This window comes from Oryctolagus cuniculus, chromosome 3 (genome assembly GCF_051225735.1).
Source record: "Oryctolagus cuniculus isolate XC-2025 breed Fujian yellow rabbit chromosome 3, ASM5122573v1, whole genome shotgun sequence".
Classification (NCBI taxonomy): Eukaryota; Metazoa; Chordata; class Mammalia; order Lagomorpha; family Leporidae; genus Oryctolagus; species Oryctolagus cuniculus.
Window position 1 is genome coordinate 116,650,967 of NC_142869.1, and position 18,012 is coordinate 116,668,978.

At 57.6% G+C, this 18,012-nt stretch overlaps 1 protein-coding gene across 3 annotated transcripts; it reads right to left on the reverse strand.

The window, feature by feature from the left end:
• Positions 1 to 11,302: 11,302 nt before the first annotated feature.
• Positions 11,303 to 16,907, reverse strand: EN1 (engrailed homeobox 1). Of its 3 annotated transcripts, none has more exons than XR_016231631.1 (3): positions 15,269 to 16,907; positions 11,806 to 12,451; positions 11,303 to 11,466 (listed from the first exon to the last, which is right to left on the reverse strand). XR_016231631.1 is itself a non-coding variant. In XM_051848745.3 (2 exons), exons 1-2 carry the CDS (start codon positions 16,194 to 16,196, stop codon positions 12,135 to 12,137), a joined length of 1,245 nt encoding a protein of 414 aa, XP_051704705.3. In that variant the 5' UTR covers positions 16,197 to 16,907; the 3' UTR covers positions 11,303 to 12,134. The 3 variants fall into 3 exon arrangements, 1 of the variants encoding a protein (XP_051704705.3); XR_016231630.1 differs by having other exon boundaries at positions 11,303 to 11,670; XM_051848745.3 differs by having other exon boundaries at positions 11,303 to 12,451.
• Between the last annotated feature and the right edge of the window lie 1,105 nt (positions 16,908 to 18,012).

An 18,012-nucleotide genomic window follows, 5' to 3' on the forward strand; every position in this document is an offset into this window, starting at 1 on the left:
AAGCTTGAACCCTGTGGCACTTGAAGGCAGAGGCCTACTGCTGTCCAAATTCGTATCTGGAATCGGAGCGAAGCTGCACCCAACTCCTCCCCAGACGCAACTCTTCATGAATCTTTTATCCACTCAAATCAACGTCGCATTTCTCAGATTGACATGGGGAGCTTTATTTATTAAATAGCAAACTCCAGTCGTAAAGCAAGATCAGCCTTACGTCTGCCCATAAAGAGTCCCAGAAATTCTCTCCTCTCACCTCCCTCCACTCTTCCCACGGAGGAAAATTAATGCAGAATAGCCTGGCTTAAACTTCTATTTTCAAGAAGACGTTCTAGATGAGTTTAGGAGGCTCTGTGAGGGATTAGGATGACTCCTGTTTGTCCTGGTGCCAAGGATATTGAGTCCGATAATCCAAGAGAGGTTTTTTTCTTTTTCTTTTCTTTTCTTTTTTTTTTTTTTTTTTTTTGTCTTGGTCCTCTCTGGGACCCACTCTGTTGATTGCTGCTTCCCCACCTCTGTGCATTTTAAATCCTCGGCCCCACAGAGAGGCTGCCAGTCCACCATCTAGGGTCCCCAAGGAAAAGAATAAGGAGCCATCTCTTTCAGAAGGTCCTAAATTATAGAAAATAATAGCAAAACAAAAAGGAGCTTAACCTGGGTGGAGGCAGCTCAAGGACACCTTCCACGTCGGCACCATAACCTCTTGAAGGAGGCACACTCCTATTTATCAAGGGCCTAAGGTTTGATTTCCTAACCTGAACACTGCCAAGAAAAGAGGCATTTCATCCCGAATTCCCTTCCCCTCCCCAGGAAGTCCGTATCCTCAGGTTTTGTGAAAGGTGTTCATTAGCAGGTAAACTCATCACATCTTAAATACAAAGTCTGCTGGTGTCAGCCCTGCGGTCTGTCTTTTGACAACACTCCATCAAACTCTAGGGAGGCTGGGGGCCCAGTCTGGTCTTGGAGAGGCGAAGGGAAGCACCTTATGCAACCACTGTGCTATCCGTCTGCCTTGAACCAATTCCTATGTCACTGTGTCATTCTCCCTGCCACCAGTCTACATGTATAGACTGTGCCTGGAAGGACCCCGGGGGGGAGACTGCTAGAATTCCAAGAATGTGAACTTGAAGCACCTGGTCTGCAATGGCACACCTACCACGAGCAACAACCCATAATATGGCCCCAGTAGGATATTCCCAATTTCTGCCACGTTTTGGCAATTCAGAAATGCGATGCCTAGGGCCAGGAAGGGATTTTCCTTAACAATAACTCCAAAGAACATGACCCAAAAATAGACTTGGGAGTCATTTCAGTAGGTTCCCTCTAGGTTCGTCCATTTTATACAAGGGCACTTCAAAAAGTTCATGGAAAACTAGAATTAAAAAGTTAAATTTGGTTTGAAAATTTCTGACATCTATGCTTTTTTTTACATAATGCACATTTTCCATGAAGTTATGGAAGATCTCTCATGCCACACACAAAGTGGAGTGAGTCACTCTGTGTCCTATCTCTAACGGGTCATTTCCAAATCCAATGCCACACTTCTGAGAGCTATCTGGGACAGCTTCTTGCAGCCCCATGTCCCTAGCAACAGAAATGAAAAGATAGGCTCTATAATTTCAATATTCCAAGCACCTAAGCATAGCATTCAAGAATTGGTGGGGTTCCTGTGCATCTTTGGTCCATGCCACATCAGCACAGACACCTGGAATGCCAGGTGTCCACTCCCCTGGGGCCCACCCCAGTACCAGGAGCACTACAAGCTCTGGGTTCCATTGCACATTTGGTGACTCTATAACTGGTGGGGTCACAAGCAAGCTTTTCCTTCTGATATTCGTGTCATTGTCAGAATCCAACCTCTGCTCACTGAGAAGTCACTGTCATTTTTACATTTTCAACCCCCTGACCACGGCCTCCAGCATTGGGGTGGGAGGCAGGGGCCACTTGTAGGTTTGAAAGGAGGGTTGAATACTCCCAAACACCTCAGCATTCTCTCTCTCTCTTCCTCTCTCTCTTTCTCTCTCCATCCTTCTCTCTCTCTCTGGCCCACTCCTCATTTAATTTTGCAGCCCATTAATCCAGAATGGGCACGAGAGCATTTTGGTATTTGCTTTCACATTAAAATGACTGAGTAATTAATGAAAGTTGGCAACTGTTCAGGCCAGCAGCAAGCCCGCTTTCTTGCTTTCCCAACTTAGTGCTGTGTGCCCACACATACCTCGTGTGGCACCCTTCACTGCACTAGCCTGGTCCTTCCCTAAGGGCACCAGCGGGGTGTCCCCCAGGCTCTGTGTGGCCACCTCGATCTGAACCAATCATTTATACTGTCCCTCTCGGCCTCGGAGGGCCACTGGGTGAACCTGTCATCATCCATGCCAGCTATGGGCACATCGGCAGCTATGCAATAAGCGAGGCTGCAGCATTTTAAAATGTCCATGCTGACACCCCAGCATACCTCCCACACTTTGTCACTGTCTCCTTTGGAAAAGTCCCTCTAAACAGAAAGCAGCACTTCCACTTTCCTTGCAGCCCAGGAGCCAGGAAGGTAGGAAGAAGGAGAGCTGCTGGCCCCTTCTGGCCATACTACACACGCTCCCCCCCCCAACCATACCTTTTCTTGGTTACAGGGGCTCCCAGAGTGGGATGGCTGGAATGTGGAAGATGCCACTGCATCGGAGCTAGAGTTAATAACACAGTGTCACAAAGGAATTCAAGCCTGAACTCGGGCGATTCTCCTATAGGAGCTTGTATTTTGTCTTCTCCAAACTTCTCTGTTCTGTCTCAAAAAACAAAAACCCTGTTTTGTTTTGTCTTGTTTCTCCTGAAGGCCAGATCACTTCCTTCCAACTGTGAAATGGTCAGGGCAAGCGGCCCATGGAGGAAACAACCAGCAGGTCACAAGGTGAGGTTCAAAGTCTCCACACCCATTTCCAAGTGACTCACCCTTTCCAGATGCAGCTCACAGCCCTCAGAGGTTGTGTGTGTGTGTGTACCTGAGCTTTATTTTGGAGAGACAGGCAAAACCAAAAGTCACACCAAAGTCTTCACTACAGGGACACAGCCTCTTTGGCCCAGCATGGAGAAGGTGACTGGGGTTGGTGGAGGGTTAGGAGGTGGTACATGAGTGTCCTGGCCCTCTCATGCACTTGGAAGTGAAAATAACTAAGATCTTGGCATGTACATAAATCCAGCACCTCAAGGCTCTGCTGGGCCAACACACAGCCCTGCCTTGTGCTGCTCCCCTACTCCCACACACCTCTCAGCTGTCCAGCAGCGGGCCTTTGGCTCCATGGCTGTTCACCCACAGCTACGGGCTGAGGGAGCCCCAGTGAGTACGTGATTCCCCCTCCCCCCAGGGAAGCCCACTGCTGGGGCTTTCCCCCGAGGGGTGTCTCACAGCCAAGGGAGCTTGTGAACATGGAGACGGCTGGGGATCCGAGACAAGGAGCTCGCTCGCTCGGTGTTTCCCGGGCCGTGTTTGCCATTTGCGGGAATAAATGAAGCATCGGTAATCTCCATAAAAGAGCTTTCACGCTTCATTCTCTGAAACTAAGTTGAGGCTTAGACGGAAGGAAAGGGGGACTTTTAATTTAAAGTAATGATCAACACTCGGGCACTCCAGGGTCTCTATGAGAGAGGGGTCCCTAGCCGGTCCCAGGCAGCAGCACCTGGCAACAAGGGTCTTGATCAGCTAGGACTGGGGGCCAAATCCAAACGCAGGTAGAGGGTATCCGCGTGAATAATTCTCCCTGGGAGTAATGAGGAGGTGCGAGGCCCCAGAGTGTGAGCGTGAGCCATCTCCCCAGGCCTCCCCAAGGCCATGACTGGGGTCCAGGGTCAGCTTCCTCCTGGGACAGGCAGTAATGTCAGCCCCTGCGGCTCCTCCTCGGCCCTGGCTCATTTCTGGTTACCTTCCACTGGCGGCAGGCTCTCCTGCAGGTCTCAAAGTTTGCACACCAGTGGGTACAGAGGACTCAGCGCCTTCCTTCCCCACCCCAATCCCCTGACCATCAGAACAGAGCCCCAGAATGGAACTTTGCTGACTTTTGGCTGACCTTCGCCAACACTCCCAGAGGCCCGGGGCCCCTCCATTCCCTGCCAGTCCCCAAGCCAACGCGCGCTCAACTGGTCACCTTGCACCACCAATGTGATCAGCCCTGTGAGGACGTGGAGACAAAGGAGGAATCGAGGCCCGACGCGCATGGAGCCCCGGCTCAGCCGCCTCCCCGCGGTACCTGCTTCCCTATTCCCCGCCTGGGCTCTTGGCTCCAGCCCGCTGAGAAGGCACTAGGACGCTCCGAAGTCAGGAGGCCGCAGCTCCATCTGCGCTGGGAAGCGGGTGCGGGAAATTCAGAGAAGGAAGCAAAAACGCTTCCTAGCCAGGCAGAGGCCTCCCGGGAGCCGGCCGGGGATAGCTCTGCCCAGCCTAGATGGGCGCCGCTCAGGGAAGGCTCAGGGCGAGGGCTGTTGGCACCGCTGGTTTTCAAGAAATTCTAAGTCAACAGTGAACCGAAGCAGGAAACCTCAGCTGTGCGAATTGGCCAAGGATCTCCAGGAAAGACGGGGAGGAACGGATAGACAAATCCCTGCACCCTAAAAGTGGCCGCTTTATTGCGCAAAGAGGCGGCAGGGGCAGGGCCGCTCTGCCAAATTCGCTCGCCCAAAACAGGATCCCGCCGCCAGGGTTTGGAAGCGCGCTCACCTAGTCCGAGAAAGCTCAGCTGACAGCCCTTGGCGGGCCTCGTCCTCCCCAGCCGGGCACCCGGGGCTAGCGGGCTCCCGGGTCCTCTGGTGCTGGGAGCTCTGGGCCAACCAAGGCCGAGCAGGGCGCGCCGCCAGCGAGGGTTCGGGGCTGCCAGTGGCGAGAGCGCGCGCCTCGAGTAACGATTCAGAACAAGTCGAAGCAACGCGAACAAAGTCGGGTCTCCACAGCCCTGAGGCCCACCCCTCCCCCCTTCCTGGGTGGACCCCAAGCCCGGCTGTTCCGAGGCCCCGTTGGGACGGCCAAGTTTGCCAGGCGACTCTCGTCTCCAAGGGAAGGGCGCGCGCCCCAGGCGCCCCCCTCCCCTGGGAAGCCGCGAGCAGGCGAGGGCGGGGCGGGGGGTGACCGGAGATTCTCGGGGGACAGCGCGGGTGCACCGAGGTCAGCACTGCTCCCCTGGTGTGGAGTGGGGCGGGGGGGGGGGTGAAGGAGACGGACGGTCCCAGCGTCCCGACCTCCCGCGGGACAGTCGGGGCAGCAAACTTAGGAAAGGGGCTGGGCAACGGGAGGGGACGGCCGGGCACACCCCGCAGTGGAGGCCGGGCGCCCAGCGGCTGGAAGAGGCTTGGCCGCAGGAGGGCGGCCTCCGGAGCGAAAACGGAAACCTAGGAGCTGAGGACGGGGAGAAACGCCGAAGCCCGGGAGCTCACGGAACGAGGACGCGGAGGAGAGCGACCCCGGCCTAGACACAAACCGAAACTGTGCAAAGAGCGGTCACCCGGGAGCACCAGGTCGGGGCCGGGGAGCTGCAGCCTGCAGCCCGAGCCTGACACACGGAACGGTGGGCCGGCCTGGCCCCGCGCGTCTCTGCTGCAAGCCGATGGGCAAGGCCCGCGGCCAGGGCTGGGCGAGCAGACGTGGGGTTTCACGGTGCCCGCGGGACAGCAAGTTGCGCTCGGAAGCCTCGGCCGAGCGCAACAGCGCTCCCAGCTCCAGTTCCCCGCAGGGGAGACGGGGTCCCAGGGCTGCCCCGTGGCTCCGGCTGCGCTGACCGGAAGTACATGTGCACAGCGCCCTCCGCGCACCGCGCCGGGCGCAGGCGGCTCCCGCCGGGATGGAGCGGGGCCAGAGCAAAGATGCCCGGATGGGGCGGCTGCTTCCGCAGACCCAGCTTGGGCTCAGGTGCGAGAGGAAGGTGTTAGGGCGGAAACTGCGGGCAGTGGAGGAGGGGTCATCTTAATCCGGGAAGAGGTGGGAATCTCCCGGGAACGCACTCAGAGACTCGCGTGGGGGTGTGAAGGGGGAGCGGGGACCTGAGCCACCGGCTTGGGAGGCACCGAGGACTGCGCCTGCCTACGAAGGGAACCGAGACAGACTAAGCGACGCGAGTCTGGGCCCTGCCTCCCCAGCCTGGGCCAAAGTCTAGAACGCAAGGCGGCGGCCGAGAAGCGATACCGCGCCGTGTGAATGCTCACCGAATGACGGTGCAAACCGAACGTGGTTCGGTGTGACCTTGGTAGGATGTCCCTGGACCTCATTTTTTCCTATCTGTGAAATGGGAGTGCAAATGTCCAAGTCTAAGCAATGTGTGTGGGTGAGTGTGTGAAATAAACTATGTCGGATGGCTTAGCCGTGAGCGCGGCTCCGGTAGCGGTGATTACATGATGATTTATCTTAACTGTATGGAGGTGTCCTCTTCCGAGGTGCCCGCACACTCTGCCCCGAGACAAGCCCTGTACCTGGCGGCGAAGGGGCGGGAGGGGCAAGGAGAGAGCTCTAGGGCGGTTACGGAACTCGCTTTTGTTTTCGTGAGCAGCCACTTTGTCTTCAGCTCCCAGAAGTTGGAGGCTTTTCCCCAGCCAGGGGGGAGCTCACCAGCCAGGTTTCCACTACTGTGCCCTGCTTTCTGAGCGCCGACCGCGTGTCTTCCTGCAGGAGTCGGGTGCACTCCACCCGGGGCCCAGGCCAGCTCTTGGCAGTAGCCCTAGCCGCTTCTGCAACCTTCGGGCGTCCCTCCGGTCCTTGGACTCCCATTCGCCTACAGAGACTCCCTCCCTTGGGTGCCCGAAGTCCGAGAATGGGGAAGCCCCCCCCCACTCCCCCATGACGGAGCTTCCCACCTGGGGAGCTTGGGGTTGCAAGGAAAGGAAGGTGGTTAGTGTGTATACGCCAGTCCAGTCGGCAGAGTTGAGGATGGGCTGCAATGTGTCTCCGCCGCCCAGTCACAGGCATCAGAAGCTCAGCGCTTTCCTGCAGACTGCCCCGTACACCTTCTTCCATGACTACACTTTCTCCCCAGAAGTTCTCCAAGCAACCCACCCCCCTTATCTGCAGGGAGAATTCCAGAGTGCAGGGGCCCGCTCCACCTCCAGGGCTGCTGGTAGCCAGGAGCAGATTGCAATGGCCCAAGAAGTGACTTCCCAAACTCCCCTAGAAATCCGTTTAGGGACTTTGCTGCTCGGCCCTGGGCCTGCTCTCTTCCCCATCCCCATCCCAGGAGGTACAGCTGGGAAGGCACAGAGTGCACCTTCTGCTGCAGGCATAGGGGGGTAGCTGCATTTCTGTGTCTGCGCCCAGTCCCCTAGACCCAGTGGCCCCTGGTGGGAGAGAGATAGGGCTGCCTTTCCTCCTCCCATGAATGCCCTAACTCATCTTCTCAGCCCTCAGAAAACCCACCCAGCCACCCACCTCAGCCCCAGTTTTCTCTGGTGATCTCCAAGGAAAGGAGGAGTAGACAGGTGTATCCCAGGCTCCAGCTAATGCAGTCCACAGGGGTGTACGGAGTACCGGGGTGGGTATTTTCATGTATGCATGTGCACCAGCCCCTCCACAGCCCACGCGCACGTGCTTGCTGTAAACACACCTCTGTGCTTCAGTCCATTTGCATTTTTATACATGCACGTGCTTTGTGGGTGTGCGAACGAATATGCGTGGTGTGTGCTGGCTCACGGCTATGTATTTGTGGAAGCATGCGCCTGCATGTGTGTTGCACCTGCGTGTGCATTGACAATACCCACAAGGTGGCCCCTGGAGAGGAGCCCTGGACTGGTGGGGGATCTGAGTACCATGCCTCTCATTTGCTGTGTGGTTTTGAGGCAGGCACTGCCCCTCTCAGGATTTTTATTTTTTCTGCCTGTGAAATAAAATCTTTTTAGTTGAGAATCTCTGCCAGGGGAAAGGGTTCTCAAATATACACAGAGAAAGCTTTTTGACCACATGACGAACTGAGGAGCACCCTAGGGAAGCAGCAGCAGGGCAGAGTCGGGCCAGGTCCCCTTGGCTCCTGTGTAGGCCAAAGCTCCTGCAGTGTGGCCCAGCTGGCCTTTTGCACAGAAGACAGTGGTGGTAGGGCAAGGTCCCGGGCCCCAGGGGCCTCCCAGGTGGTGTCATCTCTGGAAGCCCTGCCACAGGCAGGGGCCAGCGGAAGCGGGGCAGGCTAGTGGGACCCTCTTCCTCTGAGCCCTGGGCAGCCCTGCTGTGGGGGGACTGTGAACTGGACACAAGTACTGCATGTGCACATGCACACACACGCACACAACCCACAAAGCAATCACTGCTGGAGCCCATATGACCAAAGTATCCCCTTTTCCACCTGCCTAGCTTCAATCAGTAGAACTCAGCATCACCCCTGTGCAAAGGCACCCCTGCTGCACCATGAACACACTAACACACAGACATGCACAAAACAGCCTCACTCCTTCCGCTGTTTTCCCTCCTCCCTGCACCCCCTCTACAAGCCCTCTCACCACCCTGCTCAAGGAAAGGGACTTTCCATCTAGAAAGCAGAGACCTCTGCCCTCCAAAGGAGCCAGGGATCAATACTGTTTAGACTCGGCCAGCATGCATTTCCTCCTAGACTGAGGAAGATTTAAGTGTATGATTCAATCGAGTCTTTAAAAAAAAAGAAGAAGAAGGCAAAGCAGAAAATGCGGGCACTGGGATGGTGTGCTCAAGTATTTATTCCTATGCAGCCCCAGACTTTCATACACAGGCGGCTCACTTCGCCAGCCCCATAAATCAGAGAAATCAATGCCCGTTTATGGTCATTATTATTTTCCTTTTTTTTTTTTTCAGAAGGGGTGTAAGGAAAAGATCTGACTGGAGTCCTTCTTCCCTCTCCAGTGCCCCAATCAGAAAGAAGGGAAATGGGCGAGGAGGAGGGAGAGAAGATGGCAAAGTCATTCTGCATGATGACTTCCGGGCCCTGGGGAGATGGGACATGAAGACACAGAGCCACAAAGGAGGCACGGACAGAATGTTTACGTTCTCAGAGCTTCGGCGTCTCCCACCGAACAGTGAAGAAAATTCTATTTGCCCACAGTGATTGGAAGAGAAGAGGAGATAATGGGCAAGGAATCAAATTACATAATAATGACACTCACTTCCATAGACTTTATTAATACAGTCGCAGGAAGGGGTGACCACGCCCCCCCCCCCAGCTGCAAGAGGAAGAGTGCTGGGTTTTGATCGCACAGAAGGGGTGGACAGCTGGAAGAATTGGGCATCTTCCTGAGTTGCTGCTCAGTCCAGCCCCTGTCCCAGCCTCTGGACCTGGTGGTTGCAGAGAGTTTGGGTATCCCAAGGGGCCCCCTGGGGAAGGGGGAAGGGAGGGTGGCTCATTTCCCAAGCACTCAACACAGTAGGGTTGTCTGTAAGAACAGAGCACCCCCAGCATCACATCCAGATGTGCAGAGAGAGAGAAAGTGAGAGCCAGGATCTTTCCCAAAGTTCTGAGCTCCAAGATTAAGGGAGGGGCTCCTGGAGCATCAGGCCTCAGCCTCACTAACCTGGCAGGGCTTGAAGGTTCCGAGCTCCACTTACCATAGGAAGCTATGAATGTATTTCTAAGGCACAAGGAAAACAATTCACCTGGGTAACCCCAGGGACTCGCTCATCTCACTGCCTCCAGCTGTGCATGCAAGGGTTGGTTGAGCACCTATTGTGTGCTGAAACATCTCCTTGCACCCCAAGAAAAGAAAGGGGAGTAGAAGGAAGAGACTGCTATAAAGTTGGGGACATATGACTATGCCAAATGCACCTTCCAACTCTACTCCAGCCCTCTGAACCCTAAACTCCCAAACTCTGGAACGGACCCCTGGGTTCCTAGGCTTGGAGCTTGAAACTGTTGCTTCCCTGGCCAGAGAATAGGCCATCACACCAAAATCAGAGGGAAAATTTTCAAGAAATAAAGGCAATGATTGGCCACTCTGATTTCTCACAAAAGCAATCCTGCGAAAACAACAGGGAAGAAACCCAAGGGAAGAGCAAAGAGAATAGGGTCCCTGTGAATGTGAGAACTGGCACTTGTGCTGCAAACATTCCCATGTACACACACACATGAGCACACCTACACACATCATGAGCTCACAAACATCCAAGTGTGCATCTAGTGACAGAAGTGAATGCCTAACACACACACACACACACACACACACACACGCACCCCTGGCAGAAGCTTAGTTGCATCCCAACCTGTGTGTTATCATTTATGCACAAATGTACGGGTGGATACCTGGCTAGCTAGCTGCATCAGCTACACACATAGAGGTGCATGTATAGTTATTGCAGGAGAGAAGAGGGGGCGGCAGAATTTAGGATTTTTAAAAACCCTGAACAAAGGGGTGGTGATAACTCTTGAGGAGAAAACTCCCTCCCCTCTCCCCCAGGTCCTGAATGCCTGAGGTCCAGGGTCCCCGCTGGAACGACTGCCGGACTGCCCGCCAGCCCGAGGTCTCGCTAGAGACCACACCTCATTGCCCTCTGGGAAGTCCGGGTGTGTTGCGGCGGCTGGGGGGTTGTGAGTGCGCCCCGCTCGGTGAGAAAACAAGCCAGGCTTCCCGGGGTGGCCGAGGAGGATCTCGCTTAGATTTAGAAGCTGGAGGAGGAGGCAAGCCCGCATCCGTCAGGGCCTAGAGCGATCCCAGCAACGGAGGGGACAGGGAGACCCGCCGCTCAACTCCGCTTTCTAAGCATCCAGGCCTCCGCCCCAGGTTTGCAGGCCCACGGAAGCCAACCCCGGCAAGGCTCTGTGTGTCGCCTCCCGACCGCAAGTCTCCCACCGCATCACTCCCCAAACCTAGCGCAGGGACGCCCCGGTGGTGCAAAGGCTCGGCTGGCCGGCCGGGGCGCCCCTCGCCCGGCCCTCCGCTGCGTTCAGGGCGGGAGGCAGCCTCCCACCTCTGCGCCTGCCCTAGGAAGGCCTTGTGTCTCTCCAGGAGGAAAAGCCGCTGGCAAAACCCTCCTGGGAGGCTGAGAATGAGCGGTGGGATAGGGCAGAGTGAGGAAGAAAGAACAGCGATAAGCCGGATCGAAGAGCAGGTTGTAGCGCAGGAGGCCGCAGCCAGGCTGGGCCTGGCCGGGCACGGGGACTAGCCCGTCAGCCCGCGCAACGTTTCCAAAACCAGCACGGGGGTTTCGGGCCTTCCGGTGCCTTTGAACGCGATCGGAGACCAGGTGTGTCCCGCTAGACCCTCCAGATCTGAGCCGGGGACGTCAGAGCCAGCGCGCCCCCCGCATTCGTTGCGCTGCAGTCCCGAGGCCCGGCTCCCGGCGCGCGGGGGCTCCACGGTGTTGCCCGGGTGCGCAGAGAGGCAGGGTCGGCGCGGCTGCTGAGCACAGTGTACACTTTATTTCAGACTACAGGTTTCTGAACATAATAAAATCTTTGGCTTGTAGCGGCGGTTCAGTCTCGCAGTCTGTGGGGGTCGTATTTCTCAACGAGTCTCCGGGAAACGAAAGAGGAGCGGGACAGACAGACGGACATCGAGGTCCTGGGAGGAAGAGGAGGAGGAGGAGAAGAAGGGGGGAGAGGAGGAGGAGAAGGAGGAGGAGGAGAGGCGAAGGGGCAGACACGCGAGGGAAACGCACTCTCACGCACACAAAGGAGAGTCCCAGAGAAACGAGGGCCAGCAAGGCGGGGCGGGAGGCACGGGGGAAGCAGTCACTCTCGAAAGAAAAAGGCAACGAAAACGAAACTGGGCCGGGGGCAGCGAGGCGGAGGAAGGGATAAAATAATTATAATAATTATAATAATTATAACAATAATAATAAAAGAGATTAATAAAAATGTCCAGCAAATAGAGATCGCTACACATATCTGTTTTCCTTACCTGAAATTAAATATATACAAGGTCGTAAGCGGTTTGGCTAGATAGAGCTTTAAAGAATTCGCAGTTTCGTCCCTTAGACTGTGAATAGAGAATAGATCTGATTTCCATAGCACCTGTCCGAGTCTTTCTCCCTTTTGTCAACAGCACGTCGTTCCGACGTGGCTTTCCACGCAGAGGGTCTTTCTCCGTCGGTCTCTCCTGTCCCTGCCGCTCCCTCCCTCGTGCGCGCGGACCGGCTCTCCCCAGGCGCAGGGCCGGGAGGTGGTGCGGGCGCGGTGGGCAGCCCGCGAGGCCCGGGCCGCCAGCCGCCGGCCGCCAGCCGCCGGCGGCTACTCGCTCTCGTCTTTGTCCTGGACCGTGGTGGTGGAGTGGTTGTATAGTCCCTGGGCCATGAGGTGCAGCGCCAGGCCGTTCTTGATGCCGGTGGCTTTCTTGATCTTGGCGCGCTTGTTCTGGAACCAGATCTTGATCTGCGACTCGTTGAGGCTGAGCTCCTGGGCCAGCGTCTGCCGCCGCTGCTCCGTGATGTAGCGGTTCGCCTGGAACTCCGCCTTGAGTCTCTGCAGCTGCTCGGCCGTGAACGCCGTCCTCGGCCGCTTGTCCTCCTTCTCGTTCTTCTTCTTCTTCAGCTTCCTGGTGCGCGGACCTGCGGCGGCGGACAGGGCCGAGTGGGGGTGGGGACGGAGGGCGAGAGTGGGTGGGGGGAGGGGGAGAGAGGGCAGAGAAAGCCGTGAGAATGGCAGAGCCGAGCCGGGGACCGCTCCCTGCGCTTCCAGGGCCCCCGGATCCCTCCCTAACCCCGGGCTGTTGGCAAGCTTCCCTCCTGGGACGCGAAGGAGCCGCGGAGGAAAAAACTGGCCGCGGTTAGAGGTGCACCTCACAGCCCAATTCCGAACATGGGAGCCAGGGAAGAAGGACTTAGATCACAACACCTCGGGGCCAAGAAGGCAGGAATCCAAGATGGGGAGTTATTTTGGAGCCCCATCCGCCCAGCCCAGAGCTGAGGATCAGAGACCTGCTGTCCTGCAGTCCTGGAATAGGAAGGACTGAGGCAGTTAGGGCAGAGACCCTCTCTTCTTCAAAACACTACCTACACCCTTGCACCTACAGTAAGCCCCCATCTGCTGTGGCTACTGATCCCAGAGAAGCAGGGTTGGTTAGAAGGAGGCTGGAAGAAGGTTGCCCAGCTCCAACGTATTTGGTGCCTGCTCTCTCTCTGCCCCCTGTTCTTTCTCTTTTGCCAAAAGCATGCACCTTGTAGAGTCCCAGGGACACACTGCCTACCCCCACTCCAAAGGGAAAGAAAAGTCCTCGCCCTATGACCCTGACGCCTGGGATGCTTTGCCCTTTGGATGGTGCCAGTGAGAAACAGAAGGCCCTTGTCACTCGTCCACCAGCTGCCCAAGCAGGGTCTCTCTCTTATCTCTCCTTGAAACATGCATGCTGCGATTTCAGGACTGAAAACTGCATAACAGAAAGGAGCCTTAGCTCTCTCTGACCGTAGATGGCATTTGCACAGACTACACCCCTCCCCCACCCATGAGTTCAAGACGGGCAGAGGGAAGATCACTACAGAAATCTGTGCTTGGACTCAAAGATGGGCAAAGTAAGAGGCTGTGGGGAACCCTCCCGGGGGAATGTGGAGACATCTCTCCCTGAGGACTAGTCTGGGAGGAGAAGCGGTGTAGGGCTCAACCCAGAGAAAGACCAGAGACAGAGGGTGAACCAAGAGAGGGTGCATCCGCCAGTCTGTGCCTGCAGCTCTGTCCATCAGCTTCTGCACCTAAGTCTATGGGCCTTTGCTTGCTCTGCCCAGTCAGTTATAGGAGCTTACGGAGCCAATAGTGATTGCTGGCATCTCCAAACCTAGCAACAGACAGGCAGGGCAGGCAGCTGGCTCCAGGGACAGGCCAGGGCCTGGGGTCACCAGCTGTCCTGTGACAAAAAGCACAGCAGACTAAAGCGACTCAGCTCTGGGTAAAGGCTCATACTCCTTGGACTGTCTATACACGAAAAAGAGCCGGTTTCTGCTCCTCCAGACTCATAAAAAGGAAAGCAGCCAAGAACAAAGAGCAGGCCCACTCCGGAGCAGCCCTGGGTTGCAGATTAGTCATTAGCTGAGCAGACAGAGATGCCCAGGGAATCTGCACACCTACAGAAAGGCCCCCACTGCAGCGGCGTGCTTCTGAGACTTGTTGCGAGTGTGTGTGTGCGTGTGTGTGTGTGTGCGCGCGCGTATATGTAGGCACGGACACTTGTAATAAAATCGTAGACTCCCGGCCAGCCCGAGCTGTGCAGCCTGACAGCTCAATCACTCTATCCATCAGACGAGTCAATCAAAGCAGCTTTTCGGAGGTTCAGGGAGCCCGACGTGTCAATAACGGGGCTCGAGATGGCGGGGGCTGATAGCGCGCATCGATCCGCGCCCGGCCGGCAGCAGTAGGGCTGCGAGAGGCCAGCCAGAGAGCGGCGCGTGGCTGCGCTGTGCTCGGCCCCCTGCCGGACCCGGGCGCTCGGAGCCCCGATCCTGGATCAAACCGCCTGCCTCCCTCCTAGCGGCCCGTACTGGCCTCCCAGGCGCCGCTGGCCCAGGGCATCGGGCAGGCCTCGGCTCCTCTCGCGGGGCCCAGCGGTTGTCCCGGGGTAGCTCTCGGCCTCAGGTTCGTCAAGCGCTGGGGACACACGGAAGAAAGGTGACAGAAAAGATGAGAGGAAAAAAAAAAAAAGCCTTCGCCAAGTGACGGTTGCTCGAGAGGAAGTAGTGAAAAGAAAACCACAAAAGCGCAGGGCCCGGGAGATGTGAGAGCCGCTCCACGGAGCAGCTACGGAAGAGGCTACAGTGTCCCTTGCCTTCTGCCTGGCTTTGGGGCCTGAGCCTGACCTCTTTTCTCTGCTCTCCCACTGTCCCTCAGTTCCAGAAAACCAGCGTCCCAGACACCCACGCTTCTGATCGCTGCCTTGCCCAAGTTTCTACCCACCAGGGTCGCACTCCGTTCGCTACCCGCCTCGGGGAGCAGAAGCCATCCCTAGCCTTTCCCGCTATCCCCCCAAAGGTGTCCCCCTATGTATCTCTCTGTGTGCAAACGGACAGTGTGCAGAAAACGCCCAGGGATCGAGTCTGACAGCGCTGCTGAAAGCAGGACCTGGCTGCTGGGGTTTGACACCCGGATCGCTAGGCCCACCTTCCCGCCAGCTCTAAATACTCCCTTTCCCCGGAAGAAAAATCAATGGTCTTGCAAAGGCTCGTCAAGGTAAAACACAAAGAAGGCGCCAGGCGAAGGACTGAGGCTCAAGCCTCCCTGGTCAGGGAGCTGTAACCTCCCCGGTGGTGACAAGGCTGCAGAACTGGAGCCGTGGGGCACAGGACGAGGAAGCAGGCAGGAGCGCTGAGAGCGCCTGAGGTCGGCTTTGCTGTCGGCGGGGCGGCCCGAAAGCGTGGCGCGGCCAGGGGCTGGGTACTCACCAGAGGACGGGCGATCCGAGTAGCGCGTGCAGTAGACCCATGCGGGCCAGACCAGGGGCTGCTGCGAGTCAGTTTTGACTACGGGCCCGCCGTTGGCTGAGCCCATCAGTAGGATGGCGGGGTTGCCGTGCTCCGGGTACTTGGCTCCCTGCGCGCCAGGGCTCCCCGCGCCGCCTCCACTGCCTCCGCCGCTGTCCGAGGGCTTTGCTGCCGCTGCTGCCGCCGCCGCCGCCACCGCCGCAGCCGCCGCTGCCGCCGCCGCCGCCGCCGCTGCAGCCGGGTTCCCAGCCTTGGACGCGCCAGCGCCCGCGCCCGCGCCCGCCGCGGGTTGGGAGCCGTCGGGTGGGCCACAGTTCCCGTCCGGGGCGCACAGGAGCGAGGCGGCGCCCGGCGCCCGCGTGCCCAACGGGTGAACAGGGTCTCTACCTGCGGCAGTTTGGCCTCGGTCACGCTCCACCCGGCCTCCTCCTCCTCCTCCACCTCCACCTCCTCCTGCGCCTCCTCCGGCCGCCGCCGCCACCAGGAGCTGCGGTGGCGGCGGCTCCTTTTTGCAGCCGAAATCCGGCCTTAGGATGTTGTCGATGAAAAAGTTGGTGGTACGGTGCAGCTGGGCCGCGGGCTGCGGCTGGTGAGCAGGCGCCGCGAGATGCTGCTGCTGCTGCTGCTGAGGCGGCGGCGGCGGCGGCGGCGGCGGGGGGTGCGGGGGGAGGTGCGGGTGGTGGGCCAGGGGCGGCAGGCAGGGCGCCGCGGGCGGCGAGGGCGGCGCGGGCTGCGGGGACACCGGCACGCTGTCTCCATCGCTGCCGCTGCTGCCGCTGGCGCCGGGGCTGAGGCTCAGGCCGAGGCCGCCCGGGGCCGCCGCCGCCGCCGCCGCCGCGCCGAGGCCCGAGTCGCGCTGACTTTTAGGTTCCGGCTGCTGCTCTTCCATGCTCGGCCGCCCCGCCGCCCCGGCCGCCGCGCCGGCCCCCGCCCCCCGCGCCTCGCTCCCCACCCCACTTTGCCAGCGGCCCGTGGGGGTGCGCGGAGGAAGGAGGCAGGCGAAGCCCCAGCGAAGGCACGGGGCGGGTGCTGGAGGAAAAAAAAAAAAACAACAAAACAGCCCAGGCGTCTGGCCTGGATCGCTAGTTCTTATCGAGCAGAAAAATCTCGCTGTCTCTCCCTTTCTCTAATTTGTAGACATCCAGATATGGAGATACTTGGCTATTTCTTTTTTTTTTTTCCTTTCTTTCTGCAATCAGATTCAATGGTGTGTTTTAAATGGGGAGTAAGCCACGGCCCCCCAAAAAAAGCCAAAAAAAAAATAGGAAAGAAAAACGAAGGCAAGAAAAAGGAAAAATGCTTCAAGGATTTTTTTTTTTCTTAAAGGGAAAAAATAGTCTTTAAAGTCTAGCCATCTTCCCAGGCGTTGGTGAGGGTCTGGCGTCCCCGAGTGTCACGCTCAGCTGTGCCCAGAGCGCGAGGCTGGCAGCGCCTTTAATCGCCTTTGCTTTTTTTGCAGGGAGAGCGCGTCTTCGCCAGCGCCGGGCTGCTTTTTTTTTTTTTTTTTTTTTTTTTTCAAATCTCTGACAGCTCGGATCTTTGCACAAACTCTCTTGCTTAAAAAAAAATTCACCCAGGCACACTTTTTGCCTTCAAACCGGAAGCACGTGAGTCAGAGCCGCACGTGTGCGGGGCCAATGGCGAGCCGGGACTCGCGCTGACACTCGGGCCTCGGCCCAATGGGCGCGCGCGGGACTTTGCGGATAAATAATCCGGGGGCGGCGGCCGCGGGCGGAGAGGGGGCGCGCGGCGCGGGCCCGGTGCGTCCCGCCCGCCCTCCCCCACTCGCGCCCCTCCCCCTCCTTCAGCTGGGGACGAAGTAGGGGGCAGAAGAGTCCGCCGAGGGGTGGATTACGGGGTGTAGGCAAATAAAGAAGCAACTCCATAAGCAACTTGTTGGCGAAATGCAGGATTGTGGGTGCGTGCGCGCTGGGCGCAGGGTCAGGAAGCAGGGGCCTGGGTTCTAATGTACCTCCGTGCATAGAAAATTCTCTCTCTCTCTCTCTCTCTCTCTCTCTCTCTCGTTATTGCTGGTTATTGCTGTTATGAATGGTGAGAGAAGACTGTTGTCACTGTCCGTGTGTGTGTGTGTGCGCGCGCGCGCGTGCGTTCGCTGGAGGGAAGAACGGCGGGTAGGTTAGTGGTGTGAGATGGATGTAGAGTTGATTACTCTCAGGAGCGCAGTCTATTTTTCTGTAAGAGCAAACCCAGGAGGCCTGCGGTGAGCCTCCCTGGCAATGCCCGCTAGTAAGTCTCACTCGGCTGTCTACACTGCACGTCCTCTCTGGGCGATTCTCACCCAGGACCTGCCTGGTTCGGACCTTCGACCTTCTGGCACCGTGGAGCCAGGCCCAGAGCACGCAGAGGAGTCCCAGCGTTGGCCGCCTGTGCCTTCCGGGCTGAGTTGTCCCCTAGAGGGCACACCCCCCTCTCCCCACAAGCCGGGCGCGTCAGAACACTGATGAGCGCAAACCTGGGTTGCGGGCAACCTCCGTGTTAAATTTTCCTGCCATATGAAATCAAACAAATAAAAGCTCCGCACCCGAAGTGTTCGCCCTGGCCAGCAGACGGTGAGGACCAGGGATTTTAACTTCATTTCCCAGGATGGGCCCTGACACCCTGAGCACTTCCAGTTTGAGCCCTGCGTGTTCTCCACCAGCTTGGGGGGGGGGGGTGTCTGTCTATGGCGCCTCCAGCCGCTCCCA